Source organism: Dama dama, chromosome 20 (genome assembly GCF_033118175.1).
Source record: "Dama dama isolate Ldn47 chromosome 20, ASM3311817v1, whole genome shotgun sequence".
Classification (NCBI taxonomy): Eukaryota; Metazoa; Chordata; class Mammalia; order Artiodactyla; family Cervidae; genus Dama; species Dama dama.
The window spans coordinates 90,913,810-90,931,287 of record NC_083700.1 but is presented as its reverse complement, the minus strand read 5'-3'; the positions used below and the strand labels follow the sequence as shown (position 1 = coordinate 90,931,287).

At 34.5% G+C, this 17,478-nt stretch overlaps 1 protein-coding gene across 8 annotated transcripts in view; it reads right to left on the bottom strand.

Moving 5' to 3' along the window:
* TUT4 (terminal uridylyl transferase 4) overlaps positions 1–17,478 on the bottom strand; it is a 129,187-nt gene that overhangs the window by 47,515 nt on the left and 64,194 nt on the right. For all 8 annotated transcript variants that reach the window (XM_061121886.1, XM_061121881.1, XM_061121885.1 and 5 more), the window contains exons 7-13: positions 17,118–17,169; positions 14,847–14,916; positions 13,324–13,450; positions 7,170–7,289; positions 6,791–7,003; positions 3,668–3,842; positions 930–1,630 (exon numbers count right to left, since the gene is read on the bottom strand). In XM_061121886.1, coding sequence (XP_060977869.1) covers positions 930–1,630; positions 3,668–3,842; positions 6,791–7,003; positions 7,170–7,289; positions 13,324–13,450; positions 14,847–14,916; positions 17,118–17,169 — 1,458 coding nt within the window. The remainder of the gene's footprint in view (positions 1–929; positions 1,631–3,667; positions 3,843–6,790; positions 7,004–7,169; positions 7,290–13,323; positions 13,451–14,846; positions 14,917–17,117; positions 17,170–17,478) is intronic.

The following is a 17,478-nucleotide window of genomic DNA, read 5'->3' as shown; positions in this document are numbered from 1 at the left end:
TTCCATTTCTTTTATCTTTTTGACAGTCCATTATGCCCTAAATACTACACCTAAACAAAATGGGACAGAGTATCCTTAAAAAGGATGAAAATATACAGTTTAGTCATTAGGTTAAAATTTTTAAAGCTTGTTAATAAATAACTATTGGTCAAACAATAAAACCTGATGACTTCTCGGGTTTTTGTATTCTATTTGATTAATACACTATCTGTATAGTCATTTTTCCATACTAGGTGCTGATAATGTGTTCAGTTACATACCCTGCACTTGAAGCAATGTAAAACTTAGCTAAAACTTTTATTCACAAAGTAATTATTTTCTGTTACAAAGTAGCTTATTTTCTGTAATTCATCAAGTTAACAGTTCAGACTATCCCACTTTAAAAGTAGAAAAGTTAAAGACTCATGAGAAATGTGCCAAAATCCAAAGAGAAGCTCAGTGGCAGACACTGAGTGGCAGACTGGTTCTGAATTCTTTTTTTTTTTTTGGTTCCTGACCTTACATAGTTTTAACTCAACTATCTTTAGTTAAGTTTATATAACAGCTCCTGAGCCTCATCAAAAAAACTTTAAAATACTATTAAAGTTTACACTGTGTTCTCAAATATAATCACACCTATAAAAAAGCAACAAAACTTAAAATATATGCTGCCTTTACCAAACTCACTTTTGTAACACATCTGTAACAAATCCTTTCATATATGAGAAAGTTAAGCACACCAATCAGAAAAAGAGTGCTTTTCAGTGTTTCATGTACATTCTTATAAGGCAAATACACAAAAAGTAAATATATATATATACCAAAATACCATTCCAAAACAAGTCTAACATCACAGAAGCTATTTTTACATTTCTGAATCTAAAAACCATAAATACAGAGTCATACAACAACCACAAAATCTTACAGAGTGTTTACAAACTGTATCCTACCTTGCCAGAGGTTAAAATAAACTTATCAAACACATAATATAACTCCTGGATGGGGTGGTTATCATCATCATTAGGGTCAGAAGCATCTTCTGTAGCTTTGCAGTTGCAAGAGGTAGCAGATGTGTCAGTGCACACAATCTGATGTGAACTTTCTGTTTCTAAATTTGACCTACAGTCTGTACCAGCAGATTCACCTGGTTCAGGGGATTTATAATCAATGCAATTATACTGGCTGAAATCCTTTTTAAAACAAGTTTCTGAAGGTGCTAAAACATCTTGATTTTTAATTGATTTGGGCTCTAATTCACTGTTTTCACTGGTAGATAGAGATGAAGATTCCTGTCCATGTTCAGCCAAATCTAGTTCATTTACCAACAAATTATCAGCTTCAGTAATACATCGCTGTGATGTGCATTCCATTTCATCATATTTATCAGGTTGACCTCTTCCTGCATTTACTTTTTCTGTGCTTTCCCCAAGTAGAGTGCAACAATTGGATGCCATAGTTTCAGTCTTCACTGGTTTCTTATTGCTTATTTTCCCCTTCTCTTTTTTCATGGAATCCACTGTAGATTTATTTCCACCCTTCTTCTGAGGACAGGCAAAGTACCGATAAGCTGCCCTGAATCTCTCCACAACATATTCATAGACAAGCTGGCTGTTTAAGCTCCGTGCAACATTTCTCTTGATTGAAAATGGATCTAGTAAAAAAGAAAATGGTCAGTAGCTAAGTATTTACTAACAAACTACATTTCCAAGCTTATATGAACAGCTACATTGTCAGCAGAATACGTTTCCCCTCTAATTTTTCTAAATGTAAACTCCCAGTGAGAGTTCCTAACTAGAAATGAAAAAGCAATGTCTTTCTTCTGTTTCTATCATAAAATAAAAAACTTAAAAAAAAAAAAAAAGAGAAAAGAATAACATAAAGTAATTAATGACAGAATGGCTGAGGAGGCCAACTCAGTAATTACAAAATTGCAGTGATGAAATTGGTAGAAAAAGCTATACTAACATGTTTCACTGTAGTCTTTGAGTGAAATTTTTCAAGCTCCAGGACCTATTTTATTAATAATTTTCATGTCTTGTCATAGTATTCTTTAGTTATATACTCTTTGCAATTTAAACAAATAACATACAATGTAAAACTCTCAAGGCTTCAAGTTATGCTTATTTTAAGATTAACTTCAGTAATAATTAGAAAATTAAAGACAGAAAGAAAGAGAAATAATAGAAAGAAAAGCAGAAACCCAAAAGTAAAGATTAAACCAAAATTTAAATTCTGATCCAGTCTAAAATGTCTATGCTGAAAATGCTTGTGACAACTGAATCCTCATTACTAGGAGCACAGAACAGAATTCTCAAAATGTTTATGGATGTTTGGATTTTATAAGCCTTAATACAAATATGCCCCGGGAAAAAAGAATGATGCCAACCAAAAAGCAATACACATTTTCTCCACTACTGAAGATCATTAAGTAAAAGGATTAATAATAGGCCAGGCTTCATATTATTAAGATTGGGGCATCTGTTACTTTATTTTTTTTTTTTTTTTTTACTGTTATCGAAATCCATAGGCTTTAAAAAGCTTTACCTAGCCTCTTTCCCTTTTCTAGGGGAGAAAAAGGCAGAGAAATTATGATGGTTGCAGACTTCAGACCTCTTTTATTTACCATACGTAAGAGAGTAAAAGATGTGAGTGTATGAGAATATCTGTAGGTCCAACTGACAGTAGATAAGCCATACAGAGGATGAAGGGAACAGAAGAATGTGCAGTCTAAACAGACTAATAATAAAATGATGACAGAAATTCAATTTCCTATCTATAAAAGCTGAGCAAAATGTTGTAGAATTTAAATTTTTTATTAAGAATTTGGAAGCCATATTATTAATATTCTTTACTATTTGTTAATATTTACTATTAATTTCTATCTTAATGTTCTTGAGATTTCATATGAAAGCTTATTTGTCAGTATCAATTGCTCTTCTTTCCTTTAGCTTAGCCACATTTAACAGATGAAGTACTTTACAAGACAATGAAAAACTGAGTTTGAAAATTATACTTTAACATAATTTTATGGCACAAATCTATTCAAAGCTATCTTATTTATTTATATAGCTATTCTATTTTTCTATATTTTGAAATTTTTTACAATTAAAAATAAAGGCATGTAAATAAGCTAATAACCCCAGCCATTATAATATTTACAGATTGGAAATTTTCAAATAAGCATTAATCCTATAAAGCTATCATGGACTTAATAAAGAATTTATCCAAAATATTTAGTGACAACCTGGTGGCATATAGTGCTACAGGTGAAGTGATAAAATTTATACTACTACTTTAGAAACAGATGATGGGGGGGTGTCCCTGATTGTCTAGTGGTTAAGAATTTATCTGCCGAGGCAGGGGACCCGCGTTCAATCCCTGGCCAGGAAGATCCCACATGCCGTGGAGAAACTAGGTCCCTGCACCACCCCTACTGAGCCAGTGTCGCGAGAGCCCGTGAGTTGCAGCTGCTGAAGCCTGCATGCCTAGACCCCATGCTCCCCAACAAGAAAAGCCACAGCCTCGCACTCCAACAAAGAGCAGCCCCCACTTGCCACAGCTAGACAAAGCCTGTACATGGCAATGGAGAACTAGCACAGCCAAAAACAAATAATTTTTTTTAAAGAAATAGATAATAAGTAGCACACACACAAAAATTCTCCAAATGAAATATAACATATCATCTCACCTTCAATGGCTATCCGCCTTTTAGGCCAGTTTTTGTTTTCTCTTGTTAAAATATCTTTTATTCGAACACATATGACATATTCCTCCAAAGCAAAATCCAGTGTGTAAAATTTTAGCAGCTCTAACCATAACTGTCCCAGGGACACCCGATTTGGTGTTTCCAATGTTAAAGGAGACTAGAAAAGAAAAATTACCTTTAAGCTTCACAAAACTATAGAATCACTTAATTTTCAGCTTAAAAAGACCTTAGAGATGGATCACCTTTTCAAAAATTGAGGCATAAAGGGGTCAGTTGCCAAAAAGCAATTTGTGGCACAGCTGCAAACAGTGTCCCAGATTACTAACTCCTAGAATTTTGTGTTCTTTCCACTAAACCTGTGATTCTCAACCTTGGCTGCACATTAGAATCACACTGAGAGCACTAAAATTCACTAATTTTAGTTTGACCCCATTCCCATCTCCCATACCCTTTCCAAGACTGTGACTTAATGGACAGAGATTTTTAAAGCTTCCTTCCTAAGTGATTCTCCTGTGCAGCCGAGATTGCTAACCACTGTGTAGCAACTAGTATAACTCTTCCATTACAGAAATTACTTATAAAATCTATGTAAAGGCCCAGGGTTTTCAAAAGCTAATTCTTTCATTCAACAAACATTTTAGAACCCACTAAGTGCATAGCACTGTGCTGGGGATAAAAAAAATAACAGGAGCTCCCATGTAAACCATGCATCACTCACTCTTCTAAATGTACACATAAATATTAATTCAACAACTATGAAGTTGGATGTGACTCTGGACCACGTGGGTCCATGCTGCTAATCATTACTGCATACTGCCACTCAAACAAGTGAGGTCCTATTTCACAGACCATTAGGAGAGGAAGAGACCATTTAACATTTACAGTAAAGGCTATAAGCTAAAATGGGCCTCTAAATCAGAGGGGTCTTAACAGAAAAGGCAGTTTCTGAATTCTAAAGCAATTAGCTAGATGAATGCTGGCTAAAAGTGACCAGTAAGGTATATAAAAGCATAAAACAGTCATTCACTTATTCCATTCTACAACTATTCACTGAGTGCCTACTATGTGCCATGCACTGGGGATATACCCGTGAAAAAAAAACAACTTTTTTTGCCTTAATGGAGTTGACATTCTAGGAGAAGAAGATAATAAACAACAAATTTAATAAGTAAATTACACAGTAAATTAGAAGAAAAGTGCTGTGGAAATAAAAAGTTCAGCATGTTTAGTAAAGGAGATGGGATATGGAAGCAGGAGATTGCAGTGTTAAAAAAGAGTGGTCAGGATAGGACATGTTGAGAAGGTTTGATTTGAAAAGAAAAAGTATTCTAATAACAGGAAACAGAGCAACACTAAAGTAGGATAAAGTAGGAGTGTAAATAGTTTTAAAAAGAAAACTAGTGTGGCAGCGAGAGAAGGAAACAGAGCTAATCAGTAAGAACTCTTTGGCCTTTATTCTAAATTAAATGAGGGGCAACTGGAGGGTAGGGAAGGAGAAGGGCATGATCTGACTTAAGTTTTAGAAGAACAATTCTGACTGTTGTGTTGAGAACAGACTATAAAATGGGGAAGGAAGGGTAAATTCAAGGAAACTTATGAGGCTGTGGTAGTAATTCAGGCCAAAGATCATATGGCTAGGATCAGGATGGTAACAGGGGAGGTGGCCAAACTGTGTATTTATTTTGAAGTAGAGATGACAGGATTTCCTGATAGACTTGGTATGGGGTATGAAAGAGAGAAGTAATCCATGGGATTGAATGAGACCATCAAGGGAGTGTAGACACAGAAAAAAGGGGGATCGAGGACATTAAAGTGATTGGAGAGGAAAGGAGGAACCAACAAAGAGACTGAGAAGAAATAACCAGTCATGGGTGTGATATCCTGAAAGTCAAGTTAAGAAATTTTTTAGAGAAGGAAATGATCAACTGGCAAATGCTGCTGACAAATAAAAAAAGATAAAAATTAAGAAATGACTATTGGATTTGGCCATGCAGAGGACACTGATTATACAAGTTTTGGTAGACTGATGGGGATCAAAGCCTGAGTGGAGTGAATTACGAGGAGACAGAGAAACTGGGAAATAGCATACATAAACAATTCTTTCAAGAAGGTTTTCTTCACAAGAGAGCAAGGAAATAGCTGGGAAGGGAAGCGGTAGCAAGATTTTTCTTTCAAGTGGGAGAAATAAAAGCATGCATGATTCAATAGAGAATGAACAATTGGTAACCTAGGATAGAATTGCTAGGGCAATGTTCTGAAATAGACAAGAAGAGATGAGACTAAATATACAAGTTAAGAAAATGACTTCAGACAGCAACAGGGGAAGTTCCTTTATGAAAGTAGGCAGCAAGGCAGAATATGTGAGTGCAGAGAGTGGAAGCTGGTGGTAGAAATGGGAAGTTCTCTTTTCATTGCTTCAGTTTTCTTAGAGAAATAATAATAAGCAAAATCATTAGCTGGGAGCACTGATGGTTTGAGGAAAGGGTAGAAGGTAGTCTAGGAAAGTGGAAGACTTGAATATGAGTTTAGGGAACTACATACAATTCAGTATAGCTAGAGCAATGATATCTGTAATGTTGTTTTTGTAATAACATGTCTGTCTGCTTCAGAAGACTACACACTTTTAGAGGACATAAGCCATGAATATTCATCTTGGGTTATCTAGCACTCAAGATAATGCCAGCACATAGCTGGTCCTTAATAAATGAATGCTGAATGATTAAATAAGCAAGCCACCCTCTAAAGAAGCATAAGGTCTTCATTTATCCACCAATCTGGCAACATAATCAGTATAATCATATACTACAGTTTTGGTCACAGCCCATCTCTGAAGGAAAATTTTTCTATCTAAATGAAAAGGATACAAAGAATTACCTTGATATGATTCAAACAATACAAGTCTTTCAAAATGAGGTATGAATTCATTAAGGAATCTTGGTACTGAAAAACTAAACCAGATCAACCCCTCACTTTACAGATGAGGAAAATGAGGCCAAGAGGCTTACTTAAGGTCAGTCAGTCAATCTACTATTAAAATAGTTTTAATCAAAGGCATCACAAATTCTACAGATAGAAAACCCAAAAGCAAAAACAAAAAAACCTTACTTTGCCATATTTTTCCTTCCTGGCATTACTTTGGTTGGTTGTTTCTGTCTTCTTGGTATCATCTTTTGGTTGGTCTGCCTTAGCTTTGTTTTCTTCAGCAATTGAGTTTCTCTCAGTTGCACTACTTGAATTATATTCCCACTTCACAAACTTCTCTTCTACTATGCCCTTCAGCTGAAAGTCATCCATTCTTTTTGGGTCAAAGCCTTCAATCTGTATAAAAAGGCATTCCAGATTGGTAGTGAAAAATTATTAAAAGAAAAAACCAAGATGGACAAACAGACAAACCAGAAATCCAGCTTTAAATGTATGAACAGAGGACTCTGCAAGAGCAAACTACATACATACATACACATATATGTTACAAACTCATGCTTACCCAACTTCCAAGTAAGCAAGGAAGAAGAGGGGGCTTTCTTTGTTGTAGAAAAAACATCACCATTAATGCAAAACAGTAAGAAGGGATTCCACCATCAGTTTGGGAGTCAATATAGCACAACTGAAAAATGAAGAGGGGAAAAAAGAACCACCATTTAACTTTCCTTCTGATCTCCTTAAAATAAAAGTAGCTTTTATTTCCTTCCATAATCACTGTTAAAAGTTCAAATAATGAAAAATATAAGGAATGACTTGAAATCACACCACCCTGATTTATAAATTGGTATTAACTCATTTCCTCATTGCATATGGAGAAATATATTTTTTAGTTAAATGAAATTGTATCACCCATAGTGCTTTTACTGTGGACATCTTTTAAAAATATTATTTTCATATTTCCCACTTCTGTCTCAATGTTAACAATCTTCTATGTACTCTTCCATGCCTTTTTCTATACTGAACCATACACAAATATACATATATTCCAATTTTCTATATAAATACAGGGAAGATTTTATCATTTCTGTCACTGTTTTACTAAAATTGTGTATTACAGATATCTCTCTGTATATTTTAATTCTTCCTTAACAATGCACCAAGAAAGTTCTTGTTAGTCAATTGTGTGCTCAGTTGCTACGTCATGTTCAGCTCTTTTCAAGAGAGACCCTATGGAATATAGCCTGCCAGGCTCCTCTGTTCACGACATTTCCCAGGCAAGAATACTGGAGTGGGTTGCCATTTTCTCCTCCAGGGGATATTCCCAACCCAGGGATTGAACTGTGTCTCCTACGTCTCCTGGGTTGGCAGGTAGATTCGTCACCACGGAGACACCTGGGAAGCCCCTTAGTCAATGAGCATATGTCTAATGTATCTTTTAAAATGGTTAAATTATAGACTATGGTCTGGATGGTTATTCAATAGTTCCCCCACCCAAGGACTTTTACATTTTGTTCCCAGTTTTTGCCACTTTAAAACAATACTGTAGTATTTATCCTTCTACATTTTCCTGAGTGCTGGTGCTCATTTCTATGTGCTATATTACCAGAAAAGTGTTTGCTGGATTTTAAAATGTGATATATTTAAATTCTAATAGATACTATAATACTGTTTTCCAGAATCAGTGTAAAATTTTCTCTTTTCATCTGTAACAAGAATGTATACACATGGTTTCCAACACTAGGTGCTACCACTTTTTAATTAAAATATAGTTGAATTACAAAGTTGTGCTTGTTTCAGGTGTATAGGTGTCATCACTTTCAAAAAAATTTGTCAACAGGATGGGGTAAGATGTAATATCTAATAGTTACTTCAATTTGCATTTCCTTGATGCTACGAGGTTGTGCAAATTTTCATGTATTTACTAACGATTTGAATTTGCTCTTTTCTGAACAATTAAATCTTTTGCTAGTTTTCCTGTTTTCAACAATACATATCAATTTGTATGTTTTTTTTTACATTACAGATAATAACCCTTTATATATGTTATATACATTTGAAAAATGTTATCTTTCCTAATCTGCTTTGGCATTATTTATGGTACTTTTATCCTATAAAATATACTAATGTTTATATAGTTAAAGATGCTTATTGTTTCTAGGTTTCCTACCACGGTGAAAAGATTTCTCCAATCCACAGGTTTTATATATATATATATATATATATACATGCTTAAATTTTCTTCTAAAATTCTGAATTTTCATTTAAGTGAAATTTATTTTTGCATTTAGTGTGCTAAGGGTCTAACACTATTTTCTTCAAGAAAGATACAGTTGTGACAGCACCATTTATTAAATAAACCATTGTTTTCTCACTGATATGAAATATTTCATTTTTTCATAGACTAAAATTTCATTTACACTAGGATTTACTTCTGGGCTTTCTATTCTCTTTCACAGATCTATTTGTCTATCCCTATGCCAATGGTATATATTTGACTAAAGCAGTTTTATAAGGTAAAATACATCTTCCTCCACTAGTTTTCTTTTTCTGAATTATTTTGGCTACTCTCAAACATTTATTCTTTCAAACTAAGTTAAAGTATTATCTTATAATTTTTTACAAAATTCTTGGTGATTCTAATTTAAACTACTGTACACTTGAAAATTAATTTAACAAGATTTTACATTTCAGGGATCCCATCTCTCTATCCAAAAACTTAGTATCTTTTTGCATTTTCCAAAAATTTACTCAGCATTTCCCTCAACTCCTATGTCATTTACCTCTGCAAGTCCTACTAATAACACTTATCCCAAATCTGTCTCAGTTCAGTTCAGTCACTCAGTCGTGTCTGACTCTTTACAACCCCATGGACTGCAGCACGCCAGGCCTCCCTCTCCATCACCAACTCCTGGAGTTTACGCAAACTCATGTCCATTGAGACGGTGATGCCATCCAACCATCTCCTCCTTTGTCGTCCCCTTCTCCTCCCGCCTTCCATCCTTCCCAGCATCAGTGTCTTTTCCAATGAGTCAGTCTTCACATCAGGTAGCCAAAGTATTGGAGTTTCAGCTTCAGCATCAGTCCTTCCAATGAATATTCAGGACTGACTTCCTTTAGGATGGACTGGTTGGATCTCCTTGCAGTACAAGGGATTCTCAAGAGTCTTCTCCAACACCACAGTTCAAAAGCATCAGTTCTTCGGCACTCAGCTTTCTTTATAGTCCAAATCTCACATCCATACATGACTAATGGAAAAACCAAAGCTTTGACTAGACGGACCTCTGTTGGCAAAGAAATGTCTCTGCTTTTTAATATGCTGTCTAGGTTGATCGTAACTTTTCTTCCAAGGAGCAAGCGTCTTTTAATTTCATGGCTGCAGTCACCATCTGCAGTGATTTTGGAGCCCCCAAAAATAAAGTCTGTCACTGTTTCCATCATTTCCCCATCTATTTGCCATGCAGTGATGGGGCCAAATGCCACTAACCTAACACAGGTCATTATCTTCTCCAGCTAATCTACCACAAAATCCTGTTCACTTGGTTCCCCATTACTACTCTTTACCCCAGAAATACCTTCTCCAAACATAAATCACATCAAGTCACACACTGCTTACAAAACTCATCTGATGCCTTCCCACTGCAATTAAATACAAATTCCTTACTACTACAAGGGTCTGCCTAACCTCATCCACTACAACTTTCACTCTTACTCGCTTCATTCCAGCCACTCTTGCCTTGTTCTGCTTCTCAAGAGTTCATTCTCACGTTTAAGGCTTTGTATGAGCTATCCCTTGGATGCTACTCCCTCAGATGTTCAAGTGGCTAGTTACACTGGTCTGAGTTTATATATCATATCCTCAAAGAGACTTCCCCGCCATCCAATGAAATGTCACACTCTTAACACATCATCTCATTTTAATGGCACTAAATTCTACCACATATTGTGTTATTTATATATTTGTTTACTGTCTGATTCTTCCACAAGTATGTAAGCTTCGTGACAGAAGGACTCAGTTCATCCTGTTAGATGTTTCCAGCACCTAAGAACAGTATGTAGCACATAGGAAGCATTTAACAAATGTTTTCTCAATAAATAAATTTGAAAATAAATAAATATATATATATATATTTGCTGAGAGTTTGTTTTCACCATTCAATAATTCTCTTCTTGTACCCTTCTAATTAAATTTATTCCTTAGTATTTTATAATTTGTATCACTGTCATGAAGGTAACATTGTTCCCTGTGTCTATTCTATAAGGTTATTTTTATGACAGAGAAAAGCTACTGGTTTTTATACATTTATATTGTATTTAGTCATCACAAATTCTAGTAGTTTTTAACCCGGGTTTTCTAGGTGTACAATCATATCAATAGCAAAAAGAACATTTTGTTTTTCCAGTATTTACATTCATTACTTTGTCTTCTTTCCTCGCTGCATTTTTTTTTTATATCTCCAAAACAATGTATAACATCACTGGTGAACATCTCTGTAATATTCCTTATTTGAACACATATGGCTTGAGCAATTCACCTTTTTGATGGTGTTTGCTTCTGTTTTGTTTGGGGTTTTAGAAAATAGTCATTAAGTTCCATTTCTAGTTTACTCAAGAATTTTTTTTAAGGAAGAATATGCCTTATCAGCATCTATGTTAGTTCCACTTCAAACTGTTAGTACAATACATTATGTTACCAGATTTCCTGAGATTAAACTATTGTTATATTCCTGAAATAAACCCTACATGGTCACAGTATATTAGCTTTTGTTACAATGGTATCTTCCATATATTACACTTGCTTATATTTTATTTAGACTGGTTCACCTCTCCCAGTCACTCCAAGGGTTAAAAATCTTTTTGAAGAACTAGTTCATGTATTCAACAAATATTTACTAATGCCTACTCTGAGCTGGCACAGGAAAATGAGAAGCATTGGGACCAGCCATGAATAAATGAAACAGACCAAAATTCCTATCCTCACAGTACTTATAATTTCACAGAAGAAAACAGATTATAAATAGTACATGAATATACTTATGGCAGGTAGTAAGAAATGATATGAACAAAATAAAAAAATGAAAAGGAAGAGACAGTGATGGAGACAATGCTATTTTATACAGGGTGGGCCAGGAAACTCTGGTAAGATGAAATTTGAGGAGAAACTTGAAAAAAAGTAAGAGAGTGAACCATTCTGGATATGTGAAAAAAGTGAAAGTCACTCAGTCATGTCCCACTCTTTGCAACCCCATGGACTATATAGCCTGCCAGGCTCCTCTGTCCACGGAATTCTTCAGGCCAGAATACTGCAGTGGGTAGCCATTCCCTTCTCCAGGGGATTTTCCTAACCCAGGGATATGTGGGGGTTAGAACATTTTAGATAAAGGGAATAACAAACACAAAGGCCTTACATATGAAGACACCCCAACTTTAGGCTTCTGATGGTTTCTTATTTTTTAAGCTGTTCCACTCAGCTGGTTCTGCCCCAACTATGGGGAGACTCCTCCAATTAAAAGTTGAGGCAAAATATTTAAAAAGAATCCTCTGTCTGTTTTTGTTCTCAAGTTATCACTCCTCCATTATCCCTTTAATTCATCTTCTTTGTGTAAGATAGAGAATTTACTCATCACTAGTCTAACAAGTCAGAGAAGGCAATGGCAGCCCACTCCAGTACTCTTGCCTGGAAAATCCCACGGACGGAGGAGCCTGGTAGGCTGCGGTCCAAGGGGCCGCTAAGAGTCGGACACGACTGAGTGACTTCACTTTCACTTTTCAGTTTCATGCACTGGAGAAGGAAATGGCAACCCACTCCAGTGTTCTTGCCTGGAGAATCCCAGGGATGGGGGAGCCTGGTGGTCTGCCGTCTATGGGGTCGCACAGAGTCAGACACGACTGAAGCGACAGCAGCAGCAACAGCAGCAGTCCCAGTGGGATTCCCTGGTGGCTCAGACGGTAAAGCGTCTAGGGTTCAATCCCCAGGTCAGGAAGATCCCCTAGAGAAGGAAATGGCAACCCACTCCAGTACTCTTGCCTAGAAAATTCCATGAATGGAGGAGCCTGGTGGGCTACAGTCCATGGGGTCACAAAGAGTTGGACATGACTGAGCAACTTCATGAATACTGTACTGACGAATAGTATACAAAAAAGCCAAAATTTGTCTCTCCTATCATTTGGACTGATACTGGTAATTACCACTCCTTGCTACCTTCAAGGGTAGAAAGGGGGAGCAGAGCAGGAACCACAGCCTTTAATAATATAAGTTAATTCTAATTTAGGAAACTCAGATACCTAAATGTTAGCAGTTTCCCATTCAAAAACTGCAGCAGGTTATCAACAATTTAAGAGGAAAGAGAATAATATTCTAAGACAGAGATTGGAAAAAAACATGCAAACATAAGAATCTTAACTTGCACAACCATATCTTACAACCTTCCAACTTTAACTTACAGTAAGAGTGAAAACCTGAGTCTAGATATATGAGAATATTTCTACATGGCATAAAAGAGAATGAACTATAATAATCAAAAACCTAAAATCTATAAATAACTCTACATGACTGTGAGATGTTATTTTTATTCCATTATCAGAACCTGCCATACCACTTTCTGTCCAGCACAGATACTATTTTGTCCCCACAATACTATGATTTATGTTATATATTAGTGTAAGAAAAAGCCTGAGTTATCTAAATATTAAGTACTTTTCCCTTCTGTTCCACATACCTTAGCCCAATAGCGAAAGGCTAACACCAAGGGAGTAAAGACAGGTTCCATTTTGCCAAGAGCAGCAAGCAAATCAGTAGTGAGGCATGCCATATCATTTCCTGCACTCACTCTACAAAGTAAACCACTGTGAATGAAAAAGAAACAAATTTTACTGTACTAATACCTTAAAAACCAGAATATTTCAAATCCTGTGGCTATACTTTCCAGGTATCCATAGTTAACACCTAAGAAGTCATAATAGAAAACAAATATTTTAATAAACTTACAGCTAACTGAAAAACTATGTATCATTTCCATCACTAGAGTTCCATATAAATTAAAGATGTTTTATTTGTTCATTTATACTTCAGAAAAAAATAATCTTAAGTAATTAGTACTTAAGATCATGAAAAATTAATCTCAAAAGTTGCATTATGATTCATCAAAATTTGATTTATATGAGGGAAAGACACTGATCACATCAATGTTAAACAATGCAACATATCTTCCTAGTCCATTCTTTTTGCATTGCACATAATAAAAACAAAATATGAAATACTGAACTAGCTATACTTCTTAAATCTAATTTTTACTATCCAACTTTTAAGATTTTATTGTTAGGCTATTTCCAGATTAGAAATTAGAAAGACTTTATCTATTAATCCACAAGTAATGCTTATATTTAAGTGAAAAGAAGAGATACCTTAAACAAAATTATAGCAGAAACATTTTGGTGGCAGGGAGAATGTGACTGAGGTTGTCACAAAGGCAATTTAATACAATGTGGTAGAAAAAGCACTGGAAATCGTTAATACCTCTATTCCAATTCTAACTTTCCCCTGAATAATTTGAATTTGGACAAATCACTTACTCACTCTAGATCTCAATTTTCAAATTTAGAAAATAAGGAAGTTGAACTAGATCTTCATAGATCTTTCTAGTTTTGAATAAGAAAGCAAAGTAATCTTAAAATACAAGAAATAATGATAAATAATCAATAAAAGAACCCTTTATTACTTCTGTACTGTTTCCATCTCTCCCACATTGGTCTCAAATAGGATTATTTTAGTTTCCTTTATCAAAGGTATGTTGCTGTCTCCGTCCTATAAATATCTGAATAGAAAGTCATCTCCAATGACACCTCAATTTCAGTGAACTAAAAACTAAATTCTAATAGTCAGTGAGCTCCTTGACAAGAAAGACTATTTCTTACTTTGAAATAAAAGTAAGAAAGCAAAAGCTTGAAAGCAAAGCAGTATCTAACATACAGTAAGTGCTCAATATTGTTGGGTGAATAAACAAATGAAAAGTTTTGCATTAGAACGCTTTATTTCCAACTCTCTGGTAACTCATTTCTTGTTCAAAAGCTTGTAGTAAGCTTGCTATTTTTAATAAATAGAAACTAGCTTAATTAAGTTAATCCAAGGAGAAATCTAAAACAAAAATGTTCTCTCTTAGAAATACTCACTGCATACTTGGTTGCTGTTATTTCAAAAAAAAAAACAACCCAACAACTTTATTTTCTCTTCACTGTTACCAACCTTTTCCGATCTTTGCACACCACAACAGGAACTTTAGCGTGAAAATCAGATTCCACATCTACATATAATACTAATAAGGAAAAAAAAATAAAACAGGTAAGCTAATGTCAGAAACTCTCAAATGTTTACTCTATGGTAAACATGTAATAGTCTCCTAAAAATCACTCTCAGTGCTTCTGTGGATAATCCATAAGATGATTATGTATTATCTTGCTCTTGTATTGAGTGTCAACCCAACAGAATCTCTTCTCTCTCTTGATGCCATCTGCTGTATTATCACAAACCACAGACAGGCAGAATCCCAAGTACTATCAGAACACTGTAATTACCTTAAGAAGAAAGGTTTTAACATCCCTAAAAGTTTGAATATTTCTAAGTATGTATACAATCTAGTCAAAGTTGTTAAACCTTCATATAGTAAACAGAGGAGGACATCACTTACTTCTGAAGGCTACTTCCACAGGAGTCACGAAATGAGAACCTACAATGCTTTGACAATATAGTTCTTTTAAATTATCCATGGCAGTAAAAGGCTAACTCTACTGGCCTCATTTGCTGTTAATATATGGTTCTGCCCAATCAAAGCTCCTAAGGAAGGACTAACAGGTGAAGCACACTTCCACTCTGAAGTCTTTCTCTACATCTCCAAGGTAGGCTCCACGCCATAAAATATCTAATCTAAACAAAAATAGATGGATTAACATTATCTCATTTGAAGTTTAAAGAAAATCTCTTAGTAGTACTTGTTGGAATTAATTTATTCAAAACAAATGTGCTGAAGAGCCATATATCAGGAATTGTATTATGAATGGTGGATATGACAATGAATAAATACAAAGATCAGGAATTTGGAAAACAAATATATAAACAAATAAATCTTGTAGATAACAGGATAGAGGTCCTGAAAGAACACAGAGGGCATATAAAGGAGGGAATAATCAATCAATCAGACTAAATCTTGAAAACCTATGCTATGTGACTTAAGATATACTATCCATGTATTTCAGCGGAAACATGTATTTTAAATATTTTTCCTAGGTTGACAGTGAGTTGCAGTGAGTCTAAAAAGGTAAAAGTCCTTATCAATAATATGCTTTAGAGCTTTTGCACAATGAGAGTTAGCTATTTATTACAAAAGAAAATATTAAATTCCCTTCCCAGGTTAAATTGAACCAAAATAATTCCTTAAAAATTTCCCTGAAAAATGGCCAAAAAGCTGATAAATAATGGAGAGCTGACAGGGCAGACAGAGAGAGGAAAAGAGGTTTAGAACTGACACTACAGCCAATAAGAAGGTATGGCTAAAGTCAATAAGCTATCTCTGCTAAGTCAAAATGCAAATATTTTTGACAGGTGATTTTGATTCATAAAATTTAGGATCATAATAGGAATAATAATAACGATGACATCAGCAGAAATTTAATAAGAAGTTATTGTATACTGGGTACTTTTCTAAGCTATGGCTTAATCCATTTCATCCTCATAAACAACTTTTTTATCAAAAAGATACTACATTATTGCCATTTTACAGATGAGAAAACTGAAGCATTAACACTTCAGTAATTTGTCAAAGGACACTCAACCTGTAAGTGGTACTTTGAAAACTAAAATTTGAGTATGGAAAGTCTGGCTTCATATTCTAAGCTCTTGAGCATTTACTTTATAACAAAAAAAGCAGCAAATAAAACCAAGAGAATAGTAGTCCAGATTGTACTACATGATCTGGGATTTTGTAACTTTCACAATTTTTATTTAAAAAGTATTTTTACCTAGATGAATGTCATTTTTACATAAAAATTAATCCAGACAGAAGGGCCACATATGAAAAACTTATTAGGTATAATTTGGTTGAGGTACTATAAATGGTTAATATTGTTTAAGTGGGGTAAAAAACATATTTACTCAATGCATACAGGTATTTTTCCCCAAGTCTCTCCCTAAATCTTCCTTCGTCAACAATCTAATGACTGTAGGTTTTCTGTCTCCTTCTACACAAGAAATGTCCATAATATTCAAAGGTAAAATTTTAAAATTACCCAAAAGGCAATAGTTTTTAACGTATCGATTTTAAATATGATGTTTTTTATCTAACCAACATGTAAATATTCTAGTAACCTATTAAATATATGTATGTATATGGATATATCTATATTTAATCAATGACTCAAACATGCTAGCAGTTTTAGTTTAACTTAAATAGCCATATATATATACAGCACAATGCATATATCTTTAGAGAACTTTCTTTAGAAAGCAACTTGTAAAACTCACCACTTTTTTTTAAAATTCCAAGCACTTGTATCAGAAGATCTGGATGATTCATCTAAAAAAAAGTTTCAAATTAAACCAATATACTAATTTTAAACTTCAAGTTGCAAAACTTTAGAGATCATTCATTAAACATAAGTAAAATAATGCTTTGCATTTTAAAATAATGAAAACAGAATAGTGTTTTACTTTTATATTAAGAGATCTTATTCATGGAAGTAGAATCTAACAAATCATGTACTGCTATTATTCTAGCAACACTCCTAGAATTAATGAGTTCTTAGAGTGACAAAAGTCTGCAATTTCGTATCAAAACAAATGAAAAGGAAATTACCACATGATTTCTAAAGAAAAGTTGTTGAGG